The 15,907-nt window shown below is 37.8% G+C and overlaps 1 protein-coding gene across 1 annotated transcript in view; it reads right to left on the bottom strand.

The window, feature by feature from the left end:
* CFH (complement factor H) overlaps positions 1 to 15,907 on the bottom strand; it is a 65,538-nt gene that overhangs the window by 26,251 nt on the left and 23,380 nt on the right. Inside the window, exons 7-9 of the mRNA XM_055144560.1 lie at positions 14,041 to 14,214; positions 9,916 to 10,104; positions 9,091 to 9,270 (exon numbers count right to left, since the gene is read on the bottom strand). Coding sequence (XP_055000535.1) covers positions 9,091 to 9,270; positions 9,916 to 10,104; positions 14,041 to 14,214 — 543 coding nt within the window. The remainder of the gene's footprint in view (positions 1 to 9,090; positions 9,271 to 9,915; positions 10,105 to 14,040; positions 14,215 to 15,907) is intronic.

The following is a 15,907-nucleotide window of genomic DNA, read 5'->3' as shown; positions in this document are numbered from 1 at the left end:
CCAGAGCTCTTCATATATTGAGGTCTGTACTGTCTTATTTTAAATACTGCCTAGTTTGGCTCTCTCTCTCTCTCTCTCTCTCTCTCTCTCTCTCTCTCGCTCTCGCTCTTTAATGTCGGAGTAGTGCTATTTATTCAGTTATTGATTCAGCTGATTGAATTGGATATGAACTCTATGTTTTTTTTAAAAAAAATATTGGATATCTGAGATAGACCATTACAAATGTGTTCATAATTGGTTGTTTTAGTCATACAAAGATCTAGCACCCATCCCTCCACCAGTGTACCTTTCCCACCACCAATGACCTCCCTTTCCCCAGAACCATTTCCCAAGCCCCCACCCCATGCCCCCAGCCTCCTTCTATGAGAGTCACTTTCCTTCCTGTTCTCTATCTCCTTTTGGTTTTATGCATTATAGTTTTCAGGACAGGTGCTAAGACATCATGATGTTTGTTGAAGGCATTTGGTATTTTTATCAGAATGGTAAGGCTGGAGTAGCTTTTCAATTGGGTGGAAGCTTGGAGTGGGGATTTGATTGCTGAGGCTTCTGGAAGTACAGAGCAGGGTCGTGGAGGGAGCACATCCCGACTCTAAGAAAGCCTGGAGATTTCAGTCACAAAACACGCATACCAAAATTTTCAGCAGATTGTGTCTTGATGAGATCTGTCCTGAGGTGGTGGAATCAGGCTTGGGGTATGGAGGCGATTTTGAATTGTGGAAACAAGCAGCGGCTCAGGACTCTGCTTGGGTGGTCACAGGGGAAACCACACCCCCTCCAATTTACCCTGGTCTCTTCAGACATGTGTGAGTCTGAGCTTAACTTCTGCCTTTTATCTCTTTTGAGATTTATTTTTTGGTTCCTGAGGCAAGGTCAGTGGTAGAGCTTACAGAGTGATGCTGGAGTTGGTTTGTGGTGGTGACTGCCAGTGCTTCCATGAGTATTAGAAAGTGGGGGGAAGTAGCCCATCCCAAATTGGAGGTAGCCTGGAGATTTCAGTCACAAAATCTGTATGCCAGAATTTTAAACAGATTATATCTTGGTGAGGTCTGTCCTGAGACAGTGGAATCAGGCCAGGGGTATGGTGATGATTTGGGATTATATAAGCAAGAGGCTGCTGAGGGTTCTGCTTGGGCAAGCCACCAGGCCAACCTTTCCCCCCTATGATTTACCTCACTCTGTTCAGCCATGTGCCGGTCCAAGATGAACTGTGGCTTTTGATCTCTTTTGAGACTTATCTATGGGTCTCTGAAATAAGGCCAATAAATTAGCTGTCACAACTGAGTTGGAGGTGGTTTGTGGATGTGACTCCCATATACCTAACTTTTGGCCCTTTAATTTCCCAGTAAACTTATTCCCAATATGCTGGGGTCTGGCCAAAGGCAAAGCAATAATTTGGGGGTATTAGGAAGCCCAAAGACACCATCAGGCTGCTCTTCCACTTGCCCCAGAGGTACAGGTTGACCTGTTCTTGGCATCATATTCCCCTAGTCTGATTCTCTTAAGAAACCCAATTGCCACAGCTCAATTTAGACCCTGATCATCTCTGCTTAGGCCCTTCCACAACAGCTATTACAGCTTTTGACAATGAGAGTGCAAAATGTTAGTCTTGGAAATTCTTTTTCTTCTTATTTTTTTAATTTTTAAACGACTTAAACGACTTAAATTCTTGCTTAATGCCATATGAATTTATGCTTTTCAATCAATTTGATGAATATCAGCACATTCATTCAACTTCTAAAGCCAAACTTACAGAATGCCATTTTATTCAGAGCACATTCATGTCAGTTACTACTTGTCTTTCCAGAACTCAACAGTTTTTCAATAGTATATGGATCAAAATATTTTGAAGTGATTAAAGAAAAACATTGTAAATAAAACTTCATAAGATGGGATAAATTAGTTATGACAGAGAAATTTAACCATTATATTTATATAAATTAAAAGAACATGAATACTGATTAAGCAAATTCATTGCAAGAAAGTTAAAAAAAGAAAGTTGGAAAGAACCCCATTACAAAGCCAGTTACTGAAAGCTTTCCAAATCAATAGATAGTTGGCAATACAACTTGTTCATACAATTCAAGCATCCATCAAGGAATAGCCCAAATTACAACCTCACATCACCTCTTAAATTACTAGAAAAAGACCAACAAAGGAAACTCAACAAAGCAGAAGGGGAGAAATATAAAACCTTAAGAAAATTCAATGTAATAGAAACAATTCTACAGAATAACAACAAAACCAGCATTGCCTTTTAAGTAGAAGAAACAAGAATGTGAAACTAGTCATTCTAATTCAATTTAGAAAGACACAAAAGAGACGATTCTAAAACACCAAATCAGAAATAAAGGAAGTTCTAAAAAATACCACAAAAATTTCACAGTATCATCCAAGATACTATAAAAAAAAAGATTTGTCATGAAATTGGAAAACCTAAAAGATATAAATATTTTATCTTGGAATTCTTTAATCTCTCAAGGCTAAGTCAGAAGGAATCAGGATACCTCATTAGTTACTAGTGAGGAAATAAAAATAATAAATGTATGTCTCCCTCAAGGGATTTGGAAATAATACAGTGATTAGGACACATGATTAGCTTGGTCCAGATGCAAGTTCAACTGCCAGCACTGAATGGTCTCCCAAGAGAGCTTTTCCCACAGTCCTCTGGAGTATCCCAAGTATCTCTAGCCTCACAGGATCTGGTCAACATCAGATCTTCAGAGTTTTACACTAAACTGCCACCATAGCTGACGATGAATTTCCTGTGTGAACCCTGAGTCTCTGAGCTTCACTTTTGATGCTCAGTTTCCACCCAACAAAAACATACACAAATCAAAATAACCAACAAAAGAAGTCATATTAAAATAAAAGCCCCATTCAAAAGGTTTTACTAGACAATTTTTCCAAAATATTAAAGAAATTTTCCTTTTTTTATTCTAAAATATCTTTTAGAAGGGGGGCTGGAGTGATAGCGCAGAGGGTAGGGCATTTGCCTTACACGCGGCCGACACGGGTTCGATTCCCAGCACCCAATATGATCCCCTGAGCACTGACAGGAGTAATTTTTGAGAGCAGAGCCAGGAGTAGCCCCTGTGCATTGCCAGTGTGACCCAAGAAGCAAATAAGTAAATAAATAAATAAATAAATAAATAAATAAATAAATAAAATGACAATTTAAAAAAATTTTCTTTTAGAAGGTTAATGAAACTGGAACTATCTGGACACTTTTTGTTTTATTTTGTTTCTGGATCCCACATCCCTACATGCTCAGAATTTATTCCTGGATCTGCCCTCAGGAATTTCTCCTGGCATTAGTCAGGAAATCATATGGATTCCTGAGATTGAACCTGGTTTGGCCACATGCAGAATGCCTTACCTGCTGTACTGTCTCTCCAGCTCAGCCTCTAAGGCCATTGTTATCCTCATATCAAAAACAGACAGAAGCAGTATATTAAAGAAACTTAAAGAACAACATCCATGATGAACATAGGTGGGAAGATCCTCAACAAAATCAAGATGAACCAAACCCCAGGCCACAAAGCATTAAAGGAATAATAAACCATGATCAAGTCGGACTGACATGAGGGACACAGGTTTGGTTAAGTACATGCAAATCAATACAGTATATCACACCAATATGAGCAAGGAAATGTGGATTTTGTCGAATGTTTCTCTGCATCTATGACTTAAATCTTTATTCCTTTTAGAATAAAATACCCATTTATGATAAAAACCCAGAACAAAATGGGGAGAGAAATTTTCCTCAATATACTGGAAGGCATTTACAAATTCAAGCTAACATAATACTCAATGGTATAAAATATATATTTTTCAAATATCAGGCCCAAGAAATGGATTTCCACTCTCACCACAATTCCACCTAGCATCTAAGTCTTTTCACAGCAACAGGACAAGAAATGATATTAAAGGGAATCCAGAGAGGAAAATGAATCACACTTTTTGTAGGTAACATAATATCATACTTATAAAAAAAACCCTAAAAACTATGAAAAACTCCTAGAAATAATATATCCATACAGGAAAGTGGCAGAAATTCATTGTATTTTATATGCTAACAGTGGAAAAGAGAAAAATAAAAATAAAGCAATGTCATTCACACTGTGCCCTAAAGAAACTAATACCTGGAAATCCACTAAACAAAAGAGATGGAAAACATTTAAAAAAAGTATCAATCATTGAAATAGAAGAAAATGCAAAGAATTTGAAACACATACACTGTTAATGGTTTGAAGGATTACTATAGTTAAAATGGTGATATTGCATATTCAGTGCTATACCTATCAATATTCATGTGACTTTTTATATTTATTTCAATTGATTGATTGTCACACCCAGCAATGCTCAGAGGACAGTCCCCGGCTCTGCACTCAGGTATAAACTTCAGGCAGTGTTCAAGGACCATATTGGAAGTCAGTTGTTGAACCCAGGGCAATTACAAGTAAGATAAGCATCTTATTCATTGTAGTATCTCTCTGGCCCATTGTAGGGCTTTTTTAAAAAAAAATTGTTGAATCATCATGAGATAGTTACAAGCTTTCATGTTTGGGTTACAATCACACAATGATCAAACACCCATCCCTCCACCAGTGCACATTCCCCAACACCAATATCCCAGTATACAACCCCTTTCTCTCTTTCCCCCTGCCTCCATGGCAGATTATATTCCCCATACTCTCTCTCTACTTTTGGGCATTATAGCTTGCAAAACAGACACTGAGATTTCATCACATTTGGTCCATTATCTACTATACGTCATGCATCTCCCATCCCGACTATTCCTCTATCCATCATTTTCTTAGTGATCCCTCTCTATTCCATCTGTGTTCTCCCCTCTGCTCTTGAAGCAGTCTTTCAGCTATAGGGCAATCCTCCTGGCCCTTGTATCTACTGTCCTTGGGTGTCAGTCTCATGTAACTATTATTCTATACTTCAAAAACTAGAAATTGAACTTCCATATTACCCCACAATACCACTATTGGGAATATATCCCAAGAATGCAAAAAACTACAGTAGAAATGACATCTGTACCTAAATTTTCATTGCAGCACTGTTCACAATAGCCAAAATCTGGAAACAACCCGAGTGCTCTAGAACAGATGACTGGTTCTAAACGTTGGTACATCATACAATGGAATACTATGCAGCTGTTAGGAGAGATGAAGTCATGAAATTTGCTTATAAAAGGATAGACATGGAGAGTATCATGATAAGCAAAATGAGTCAGAAATAGAGGGACAGACATAAAAGGACTGCACTCTTTTTTTTTTCTTTTTTTTTTTTGCTTTTTGGGTCACACCTGGCGATGCACAGGGGTTACTCCTGGCTCTGCACTCAGGAAATACCCCTGGACGTGCTCAGGGGACCATATGGGATGCTGGGATTTGAACCCGGGTCGGCCGCGTGCAAGGCAAACGCCCTACCCGCTGTGCTATCTCTTCAGCCCCTGCACTCTTTTTTTAGGGCATTTTTAATGATATAGAGTAATAGGTTAGATGAAGTGATAATTTTCCCAGAATAGCCAAAGATGTTTCAGGAAAAAGAAGATGAGAAACTCTCCTTTACGTATATTTTCTTTATCAGGGAAATACAAGTCAAAATATGACTTCCCACCAGTAAGACTAGGACCTGTCCAAAAAATGGGAATATACCAGTGCTAACAAGAATGTATAGAAAAGGAACTGCTCATGAGAAAGATTCTTGGTTCAGCCTTTTTGGAAAATAATCACAACCGGCAATTCCACTTCTTGCATATATCCGAAGGTTTAGAAAACACTATTGCGAGAAAAGACATTTGTACTTTTGTGTTTAGTATAGGGAGATCCAGATTAGCCAAGTTCCAGGAACAGCCCACATGCCTAAGAACAGAGGAGTAGATAAAGAAACGAAAGTCCATATGCACAACAGAAGACTGCTCAGCTACATGAATTGGTGACATCCTGCAGTTTGCTGCAATGAGGATGGAGGTAGATGATATTATGGTCTCAGTCTATTAATAAAACATTTTATTGTGGTTTGAAATTGATAACTTTTATTGATAATATTCAATATAAAAATTGTTGAATTCCAGTTTTGTTTCACACATATGAAGTTTTATCCCTTTTCCAATGCACTATTCTGTGGCAGTGTCCCCAGTTTTCCATCCAACCCCAGCCTGCCTCTGCTGCTTATACTTTCCCCCTTCTATTGTCCCAGTGCTCCCTTCTCTAGTTTTTCCTACTCATCCCTCCCCCAGTGACAATCTTCCTACTGAAGACAACTTTTGCCCTTCCTCTCTCTTGACTTTGGCTATTTGATAGTTTCCTACAAGGATTCTTCATATCGCACATATGAGATAGAGCATTCTAATTTTTTTTGAGTCACACCCCGCAATGCACAGGGGTTACTCCTGACTCTGCACTCAGGAATTACCTTTGGCAGTGCTCAGGGGAACGTATGGATGCTGGGAATTGAATGTGGGTTGGCCGTGTGCAAGGAAAATGCCCTACCTGCTGTGCTATTGCTCCAGCCCTGAGATAGAGCATTCTGTGATGAAACTGTGTTGATTGAAATAAGTCAGCAGGAGGACTAATACAGTGGGAATTCTTTTATTTTAAAAGAAGAATTAAGGCATGAGTTAAAAATGTAATTCATAGCTGAATTTCATGCATATAGTCTTCAAGAATAAATTCTTTCACATGCGAAATATTTTTTAAAAAGCTTAGAGAATACATGTGTTACTTCCCTACTATATTTGTTTATGTCCTACAGATGAGAGAGATCATTCTCTCTTCCCTTCTCCCTTGACTAAGTTCAATGAGCAAAATACTAAAGATCTATCCACATAAAAACAAACTGTATGATTTCATGGGTGTTTTTTCAATTTTTTTAATTGAATCACTGTGAGATACGATTCCAAAGCTTTCATGTTTCAGTCATACAATGATCAAGCACCCATCCTTCCAACAGTGCACATACTTCACCATCAATGTCCCCTGTATACCCTTCCCCCTTTTTCCAAACTGTCCCTGCCTCTGTGGCTGACAATTTCCCCCATACTCTCTCTAATTTGGGGCTTTATGGTATACAATATAGATACTGAGAGTCTATCACGTTTTGTCCTTTATCTACTTTCAGCACATATCTCCCATCCCAAATGATCCCTTCAACCCTCACTGACTTAGTGATCCCTTCTCTATTCCAGCTTGCCTTCTCCCCAATATTCCTGGTCCTTGTGTCTACTGTCCTTGGGTGTCAGTCTAATGTTATGTTATTTTATATTCCATAAATGTGTGCAATCATTCTATGTCTGTCCCTCTCTTTCTGACTCATTCTACTAAGCATCATACTATCCATGACCATACACTTATAAGCAAATTTCATGACTTCGTCATTCCTAACAGCTGCATAATATACTGCATAATTTCATAAGTTATGAAAGAGAAGAAAGTGATATTAAAAACAATCACTTTCATAATAATACCTATGAAAATCAAGTACCTTGGAATCAATTTCATGTTTTCTTATAAAGAATTTACTTACAGTCTTTGAGAGAGAAATAAATTCTCCAAGCCATACAAGGATTTCTAAGACTTCCTATGAGCCTCCATTTATGAATCCTCCTACTCTACATGTTTTTTCCCTGTTGGAAGAAGTTGCATGAAAGGAAGTCTTTCGGTGTGGGGGGCTTGGGGGGTTAGGTGGGGTGGGTTATTGTGGTTCTTGGTGGTGGAATATGTGCACTGGTGAAGAGATGGGTGTTTGAGCATTGTGTAACTGAGATTTAAGACTGAAAGCTTTATAACTTTGCACATGGTGATTCAATAAAAATGAATAAATTTTTTTTTTAAAAAGAAAGGGGCTTGAGCATTAGCACAGCAGGTAGGGTGTTTGCCTTGCACGCGGCCGACCCGGGTTCGATTCCCAGCATCCCATATGGTCCCCTGGGCACCACCAGGAGTAATTCCTGAGTGCAGAGCCAGGAGTAACCCCGATGCATTGCCGGGTGTGATTCAAAAAAAAAAAAAAAGAAAAAGAGAAATAGAAAAAAAAGTAAGTCTTCCCTCACACTTGTAGAACCAACCCAGCTATAGATGGCATCCTCTTTGCTTTCTCAATAGCAATGCTGAATGCTGTCGTCTTCCTTTCCAGAGGACTAACAGTTGGCACTTTGGGTGCAAATATTAGACATCTACAAATGCTTGGCTTTTACAGTGAAAAATGAGCCAGTTCATGGCACGAGAATTGGGTGTGAGTCAGGTGTGCAGGGAAGTAGGTGGGTCCATGAGTGAAAAGAATCAACAGGCAAGGGTTTCCATCAGTCTAGGAAGTGGGGTTTCCAGAAGGTCAGAAAACTGGTTAGTAGGATCCATTAGTGGCGTTTGAACCTCTTTTTTGAATGCCAGAATCAGTTTTCAGCAACTATGTGAAAATATTTCTGCTAGAGTCTCAGAATCCCACAATGATAGTCATCAGGGTAAATGTCAGCAAGCGGGTCATTTGCAGAAGTCACTCCTATCCTGCCGTCTTGCTTATCTGAGTCTTTACTACAGATTTCAACGTTTTTTTTCTATTTTACTGCATTCTTGACAGATACTTATCAAGAAATATGTGTGCTATCCATTCATACACAGAAAACACAAATTTAAAATAAGAAAAGTATATAAGCAGAAAAATAAAACATAAGTTTAAAAATGAAACATAATTTTAAAGAAAGTTCCATCACTGTATCAATGTCATCCCATTGCTCTTTGATTTGCTCAAGTGGACAACAGTAACATCTCCATTGTAAGACTTGTTACTGTTTTTTGGCATATCGAATATGCCATGGGTAGCTTGCCAGCCTCTACCTTGTGGGAGAAATACTCTAGGTAGCTTGCTGGACTCTCCAAGAGGGGCGGAGGAATCGAACTTGGGTTGGCTGAGTGAAAGGCAAAAGCCCTACCCGCTGTGTTATCGCTCCTGCCCAAGAAAGTTTTATAAGCAGAAAAATAGGAAAGTATCAATTACACATATGAACTATATGCAATTGATACAAATTAATTTAAAAACATAAAAACAAATCAAACTGGTGGTGAAGACCCCTTTACTTACTGATTTGCTCGCATATGGGAGGAGGAGACCAGCCATTCTCTGTACATTTCATGAGTGTCTGCCCATTTGGAAGACTAAAGCCAGGATTGCACTCAGGTATCATCGATTCACCTTGGTAATATGTTTTTGATAGCCATAATACCCCCTTTCCATTTTTCAAATGATTGAAGATGCATTTTCCTAATAATTATTAAAATGAAAAATAAAAGTTTAGTAATTTCACATCGGTGTCAGCTGAGGATGCTAAGTGTAGGGATTATCTAATGCTTCTTACAATACAATAATTTTTTTTTTGCTTTTTGAGTCACACCTGGTGATGCACAGGGGTTACTCCTGGCTTTGCCCTCAGGAATTACTCCTGGCGGTGTTCAGTGGACCATATGGGATGCTGGGAATTGAACCCGGGTTGGCCGCATGCAAGGCAAATGCACTACCCGCTGTGCTACCGCTCCAGCCCCTACACAATAATTTTTTTAAAGACAAATTATTTTTCACTATTATTTATCTTTTCTTTTTGTAGTTAAAATATGTATATGTTACACTCATAAATTTTCTATTGATATTTCTAGATAATTTTCCACAAAAACAATCCTGGTACAAAGACCTACTTTGCTGTTCAACACTGGGATGTGGGGAAAAGGTTGAAAAAGCTGGAATGCAGGCCTGGCATGTACTAGGTTCTGGGTTGCATGCCCCATCCTGCATAACCTTCTATAGCCTGGTAGCCCCGAAGACTGCTGGGGAAAAATTCTCCACTCCCATCCCCATCAAATGTCATCTCTTTGTCTTATTGTGACAAACACAGTCAAAACAACATTTACTCACTCTGGCAAGACGCTTCTGGCTTCCATCCTGTTTGTGTGCACTTGATGTATTCCCAGGTGCGTTTCGAATGCGTCACAAAATTTTCATAACAGCTATAGTAGTACCCTTTTCCTACAGTTGCTGGAAACTCTGGATTGTATCTGTCATCTAGGAATCCATGTGTTATGTTTGGAAATTCACAAGGTTTGACTTGTAATGTAAAAAGAAGTGTAATTATAGTCAGAGCTTTAAAGGAATCAATTAGAAATCTTATTATGCATAAAGTATATTCTGTATGTTTACACTTATTTCCTGGCTTTCAAGGACAAGAAAAGTTATAACATTTAATTGATAGAGGTATGTGAGCGTGAGGTCCTTCCTAATAAAGGTATATTTTTGGGATTAGAATGAGCTTCAGTCATAAATCTTGTGTCTTGCCTTTTAAGGGTCTCTGTTTGATCCCCAAGGTTACACACACACACACATACCTGTTCAAACATATGTGTATATGTGTATCTTATGAGACATGTAATGCATAAACTTTTTTTAGGCTCTCCAAGATAAAAATTGCTCACATATATTTAATGAATTCTCTTTAAGCCTAGTCCCATTCTGCTTGTGTGATAACAATATTTATTTTATCATTCACAATTTCATTTTTATGTTTTTTGTCATCATTAGAAATCATTGGTATGTCTTTTACTCTAATACAAAGCAATGTAGGCAGATAGAAGGGTTTATTTGCTGTACAAACTAATATCTATTCGCTATTTCTTTTAATTTATAGAAAAAACATTAAATGTAGAGAAGCAGAATGTTTGGTTGAACATATTGCCCTGAGTAGTATTTCTGGGGCTGAAAGAGAGTATATCATATTAGGTGCTTGCCATGCAAATGACCAACCCAGTTTTCATCTCAACATTCCATATGATTCCCACAATTCACAAGGATTGATTCTTGAGTTAGGAATAACCCTAGAGTATCATCAGGATTGGTTCAAAAAAGACAGGAAAGGATAGAACAGATGACTGGTTGAAGAAACTCTGGTACATCTAGACAATGGAATACTATGCAGCTGTTAGAAAAAATGAGGTCATGACCTTTGCATATAAGTGGACCAACATGGAAAGTATCATGCTAAGTGAAATGAGTCAGAAAGAGAGAGACAGACATAGAAAGATTGCACTCATCTGTGGAATATAGAATAATAGACTATAAGACTAATGCCCAAGAATAGTAGAAATAAGTACCAGGAGATTGTTTCCATGGCTTGGAGGATGGTCTCGCATTCTGGGTAACTCAGGGAAGGGACCACCAAGTAAAATGTGGTTGGAGGTCATGTGGGGGAAGGGTGATGCGGGCCGAATACAGACTAGAGACTGAACACAATGGCCACTCAACACCTTTATTGCAAACCACAACACCTAATCAGAGAGAGAGAACAAAAGGGAATTCCCTACCATAGTGGCAGGGTGGGGTGGGGGGAGACGGGACTGGGGAGGGGGGAGGGATGTTGGGTTTACTGGTGGTGGAGAATGGGCACTGGTGAAGGGATGGGTTATCGAACTTTGTATGGGGGAAACATGAGCACAAAGATGTATGGATCTGTAACTGTACCCTCACGATGACTCTCTAATTAAAAATAAACTAATATATAAAATAAATAAATAAATAAATATTTTTAAAAAAAGACAGGAAAGGAAAGGAAAGGAAAGGAAAGGAAAGGAAAGATAGAAAAGGAAAGAAGATATCTATCCATAATCAAATCAATGAATGAAACAATTAATTTATTAATTTATAGAAATATTATTCTTGCTTTGTTCATTGGGTGATCTTTTTTGAGAGGGTAATGCATAGAGAATTATAGGTCACACCTATCAATCCTTAGGACTTATTTTTTGCTCTGAGCTCAGAGAACATTCCTGGTAGTGCCCTAGGAACCGTATTTAGTGCTGGGAGTTAAGTAATGTTGGCAGCATGCATGCAACTCCTGTACCTTCACTGGCCTCACATCATAATTTTTAGCTTTCAGGTATCTAAGATAATGAGAATTTTTTTTAATATTTCCGTTGGAGAACCGGAAATTTTTAATTTCTTATTTTCAAATGAGGAATATCATTATATTTATTGAGTTATTCTTATACACTGAACTGTGATTTTTTATTGCATTTCCTCTATCCCATTAAATTACTGGAGAAAATAAATAATAGAGTAGGCCAGAGAACTTATCAAAAAACAACTTATCAAATATCTTTTAAGTATCTGACATATGTATTTAATGAGTTGGGAACTTTCTAATAAACTACTGACCTGGCAGTCTCCCTATGCTGTCCACAAGAATTTCACAACTCGCTTGTGAAGAATCCTGTTGATATTGAGATACAGTGTGGTGCTGTACCATTTCATAAACCAAACATAAAAAATGAAATAACTCCCTGATAATTATTACACACATTATCTCCTACTGATAATATTTTCTTCAAATTCATGCTTTGTAAACTTATCTTGAACTTATGCTGAGTTAGTTAACATTTTGTCTTTCACTTAATAACTGCATTACTACATTCTCTTCATGGGAGATCCAATTTAATTATGGTACCACTTCTCAATAAGCTGTGAAATATAAAGAAAAAAAATATAATTGCACATGTAGAAATGAATTTCTATCACCTGAAATGAAATACTGAATGAAATATATCAATGATAGTTTTAGGAATATCACAAGGCATGATTTTAGGGAATTCTCCATCTTCCACTCTCATCCCTTGACAAAGTGAAGAACTACCTGCACTTCTCTGTATTGGTGGTGGTCTGAGTGACTCACTTCTTAAGAAATTATATGACTTGGGGCCCAAGGGACAGTTCAAGAAACTGGAACACATGCTCTGCATGCTGGAGGCCTGGGTTCATTCTCTGGTGCTTCATGGTAGCCCTGATCATCAGGGGCATCCCTCAAACAGTAAACCTGGAGTAACCTTCAAGTCCTGCCTGCAAAACCCAAAATCAGATAAGCAAAAGGCAGTTATGCAGTTGTAGTGTCAGTATTTGTCAGTATTTGTCCTTGACTCATTTGTCCCAGATTTGGCATGGAAGTTTCCTCTCCTATTGCAGACCACTAACCCTAGAGAACATCAGCTGTCCTTCCAGCAACCTATGGCCCTGCCATGTAGTTAGCTGTGGATATTTCCTGCCCAAACCATGTGAGAATATCATCCTAGAAGCTGGTGCTCTTGCCAAGCCAAGCTATTTCCTAATTGCAGCCTAGACCACAACCTGTCTGCGACCCAAGAGACTGTGACTCAGAAATAGCCTAGTAAGTCACTTCCAAATTCTCAAGTCACAGAAAGGCTGAAGAACATAGTTGTTCTTTTGAGTCAATAGTTTGGGGGAAAATTCATACCCAGAATAAGTAGCCAATACATAAATGTTAGATAGCACTATGATTGCACAACATCTTTCTTGTATGTTTGTGTTCTAATGTAATTACATTATATTAGAGAAATAGATATATCCAATCCTAACATCGGATAGCAATTTTAAGAGTTTTGTAGTTTTAAATTTTTTATTCTTTGGTTTGGGGTTACACCTGGTAGTGCTCAGGGTTTCCTCCTGGCTATGCACTCAGGAATTATTCCTGGTGGTACTCCGGGGACCACCATATGGGACGCTAGAAATCCTGCCTTGGTCAGCTGCATGCACAGCAAACGCCCTGACTACTCCACTATGGCTCGGCTCTACCAAAACTTCTCTAATATTAAGATGTGCTCTTGATCCTCCTTAGAACTGGCTGTCTTGAAATTCAAAGAATTCTTCTAAAACCTCTGTTTTCTAATAAAGAGCAGTTAGGGAAATATTTATTGTGCCCATATTAATTTTTGTTCCTTAGGTTTTTGGTTTTTTGTTGTTATTGCTGTGCCACATCTTGCAGTGCTCAAAGCTTGCTCATGACTCTGTGCTCAGGGATTTCTCCTGTGAGGGTTCGGGAGACGATCTTCAGTGCCAGGAAGCATGCCTGGTTCAGCAGTGTGCAGGACGAATACACTTACCTGCTGGACGAATACACTTACTTCCAGCCCCATCTACATGTTTTTGTGCTTAAGAGGAAGTGATTTCATAACTAAGTGGTAAATAATAAATGGAACTTACAAGAACATCTTGGACTTGGTTCCCATCCTGTCATTGTGCATTTTATTGTTGTTTCCCGAGTTGTAGGGTAAAAGTTATTTATGCACTCGTATGTGACTAAATCTTCACCTCTATATATGGATTTTTTAGGTCTGATGATTCCATTTTGAATATAAGGAGGAGTACATGTTATTTCTGAAGAGGAAAAATAAGATATGTGAACAGTAGAAATCAGTATGCATTAAAATAATCAACTATATAAAACATAATGTAGTGGGTGGAATTTTTTGTTCATATCTGCTAAAAATAAACACAGCCTCAGGTATTTCCTGCTGTATCACTCAGAGTTTCTCCAGTCTTTTTGATCTGATGTACCATTCCCCTCCTGGTCTCTTGAATCTTTTCTTCTCTTTCACCATCACAATTCCCTACAGGGCAAGAAGCTCAGTAATAATATCTTGTCGATTATTCTTTCATTCCCTTCCATTTCCTTAACTTCTGTAATTTTCATAAAGCTGTTAAAATCACTTACGTCTTTTCCTTCCAGGCACGTGGTAAAATTGCATCTTCCTACTCATGTGAAGTAGGTATGACCAAATGACTAACCCAGAACCATGAAATGAATGTGCAAGTCATATGTCCCCCTTAAGGAGGAGGTCCTTTCATGAATTTTTAAGTTGTCTCCCATTCCCTTATAGTGGGAAAAGACATTTTAGAAAGGTGTCTATTCTAGCTTATGGAAATAAATTGATAAGATAGTTTTATTCTTCTGTTTATTGCACTTAATATCGTGAGCAGATTCCCTTACAAACTACATTAGAGGTGAACATAGGTAGAAGTAAATTTGCTATTAAACTTCTTAGGTTTGAAATATATATACGTATGTACATTTATAGTTGCTGTTCCTTACTACAATGAGCTAATTTAGTGAAGTGTGTTTGGAGAAACTATTAATGCAAAAAGTAAATAATAAAAATTCTCAAGCAATGGCTCAACTCTGTATTGTGCAAATATAGCCACAAAAAAAATGCATAACCAAATGACAATGTTCTAATAAAACTGTTTATAAAATTGACGGGCTGATTTTACCTGTAGGTGATGGTTTGTATCCCTTCGACTAGGTCACGATAACTAATAAAACCTGTGTTTTATAAATTACTTAGTCCAATCAACTTTGATCTGTTAGTAATGAGTCTCATTGTAATATTTCTTTGCTAATAAATTATCTTGTCTTATAAATAAATGCTGCAGAATTCTTATATGGGTGCCATACTTTATTTGGGACTAAGAGCTGTGGTGGGAAATAAGTATTGCCTGAAATCTGTTTGCAAGCTCCTCATGTACTTCTTTTTGCATTTCCCAAAAGAAGAGACTTATGGCCTCCTTCCTTTCTTCAAGGGACCTAACGCAATGTCTTCTTTGTCAATAGGTCTGTCTTGCTTTCACAGAAAGCAACTGAAATGTATTTTGTGACATGTTAGATGAAAGAGGAGTTTCCTATTCATAAGAGGCTCCTTGATATCTATAAATTTAAACTCACTTCAACAACAATAAAACACTGTTAGATGCTTTTCTCATTTAGAGTAAACCACATAAATTTTAATTCAATGTTAAAAAGTTACTGTGTGGAAGAGAATATTTAAGTTCAGTACATTCCCATTCGGTATTTTGTCTTTTTTTAAAAAAAGGCCCACAATATATAGTTTTGAGTAGTTTGTGACATGAATACTATATAAATTATAAAATAAAATGTTTCATATGAGTATAATCTTTGATATGGATGCACAAATGGCAATAAACCACATTTTAAAAAGTTCCCCTTGTTTAAAGAACTATGTTCTAAAATGTAAATAACATGACTAAATAAGTAGATGAAATACCTTGACTT

The sequence above is a fragment of the Sorex araneus genome, chromosome 7 (genome assembly GCF_027595985.1).
Source record: "Sorex araneus isolate mSorAra2 chromosome 7, mSorAra2.pri, whole genome shotgun sequence".
Taxonomy (NCBI): domain Eukaryota; kingdom Metazoa; phylum Chordata; class Mammalia; order Eulipotyphla; family Soricidae; genus Sorex; species Sorex araneus.
This window is presented reverse-complemented; position numbering and strand designations above follow the sequence as displayed.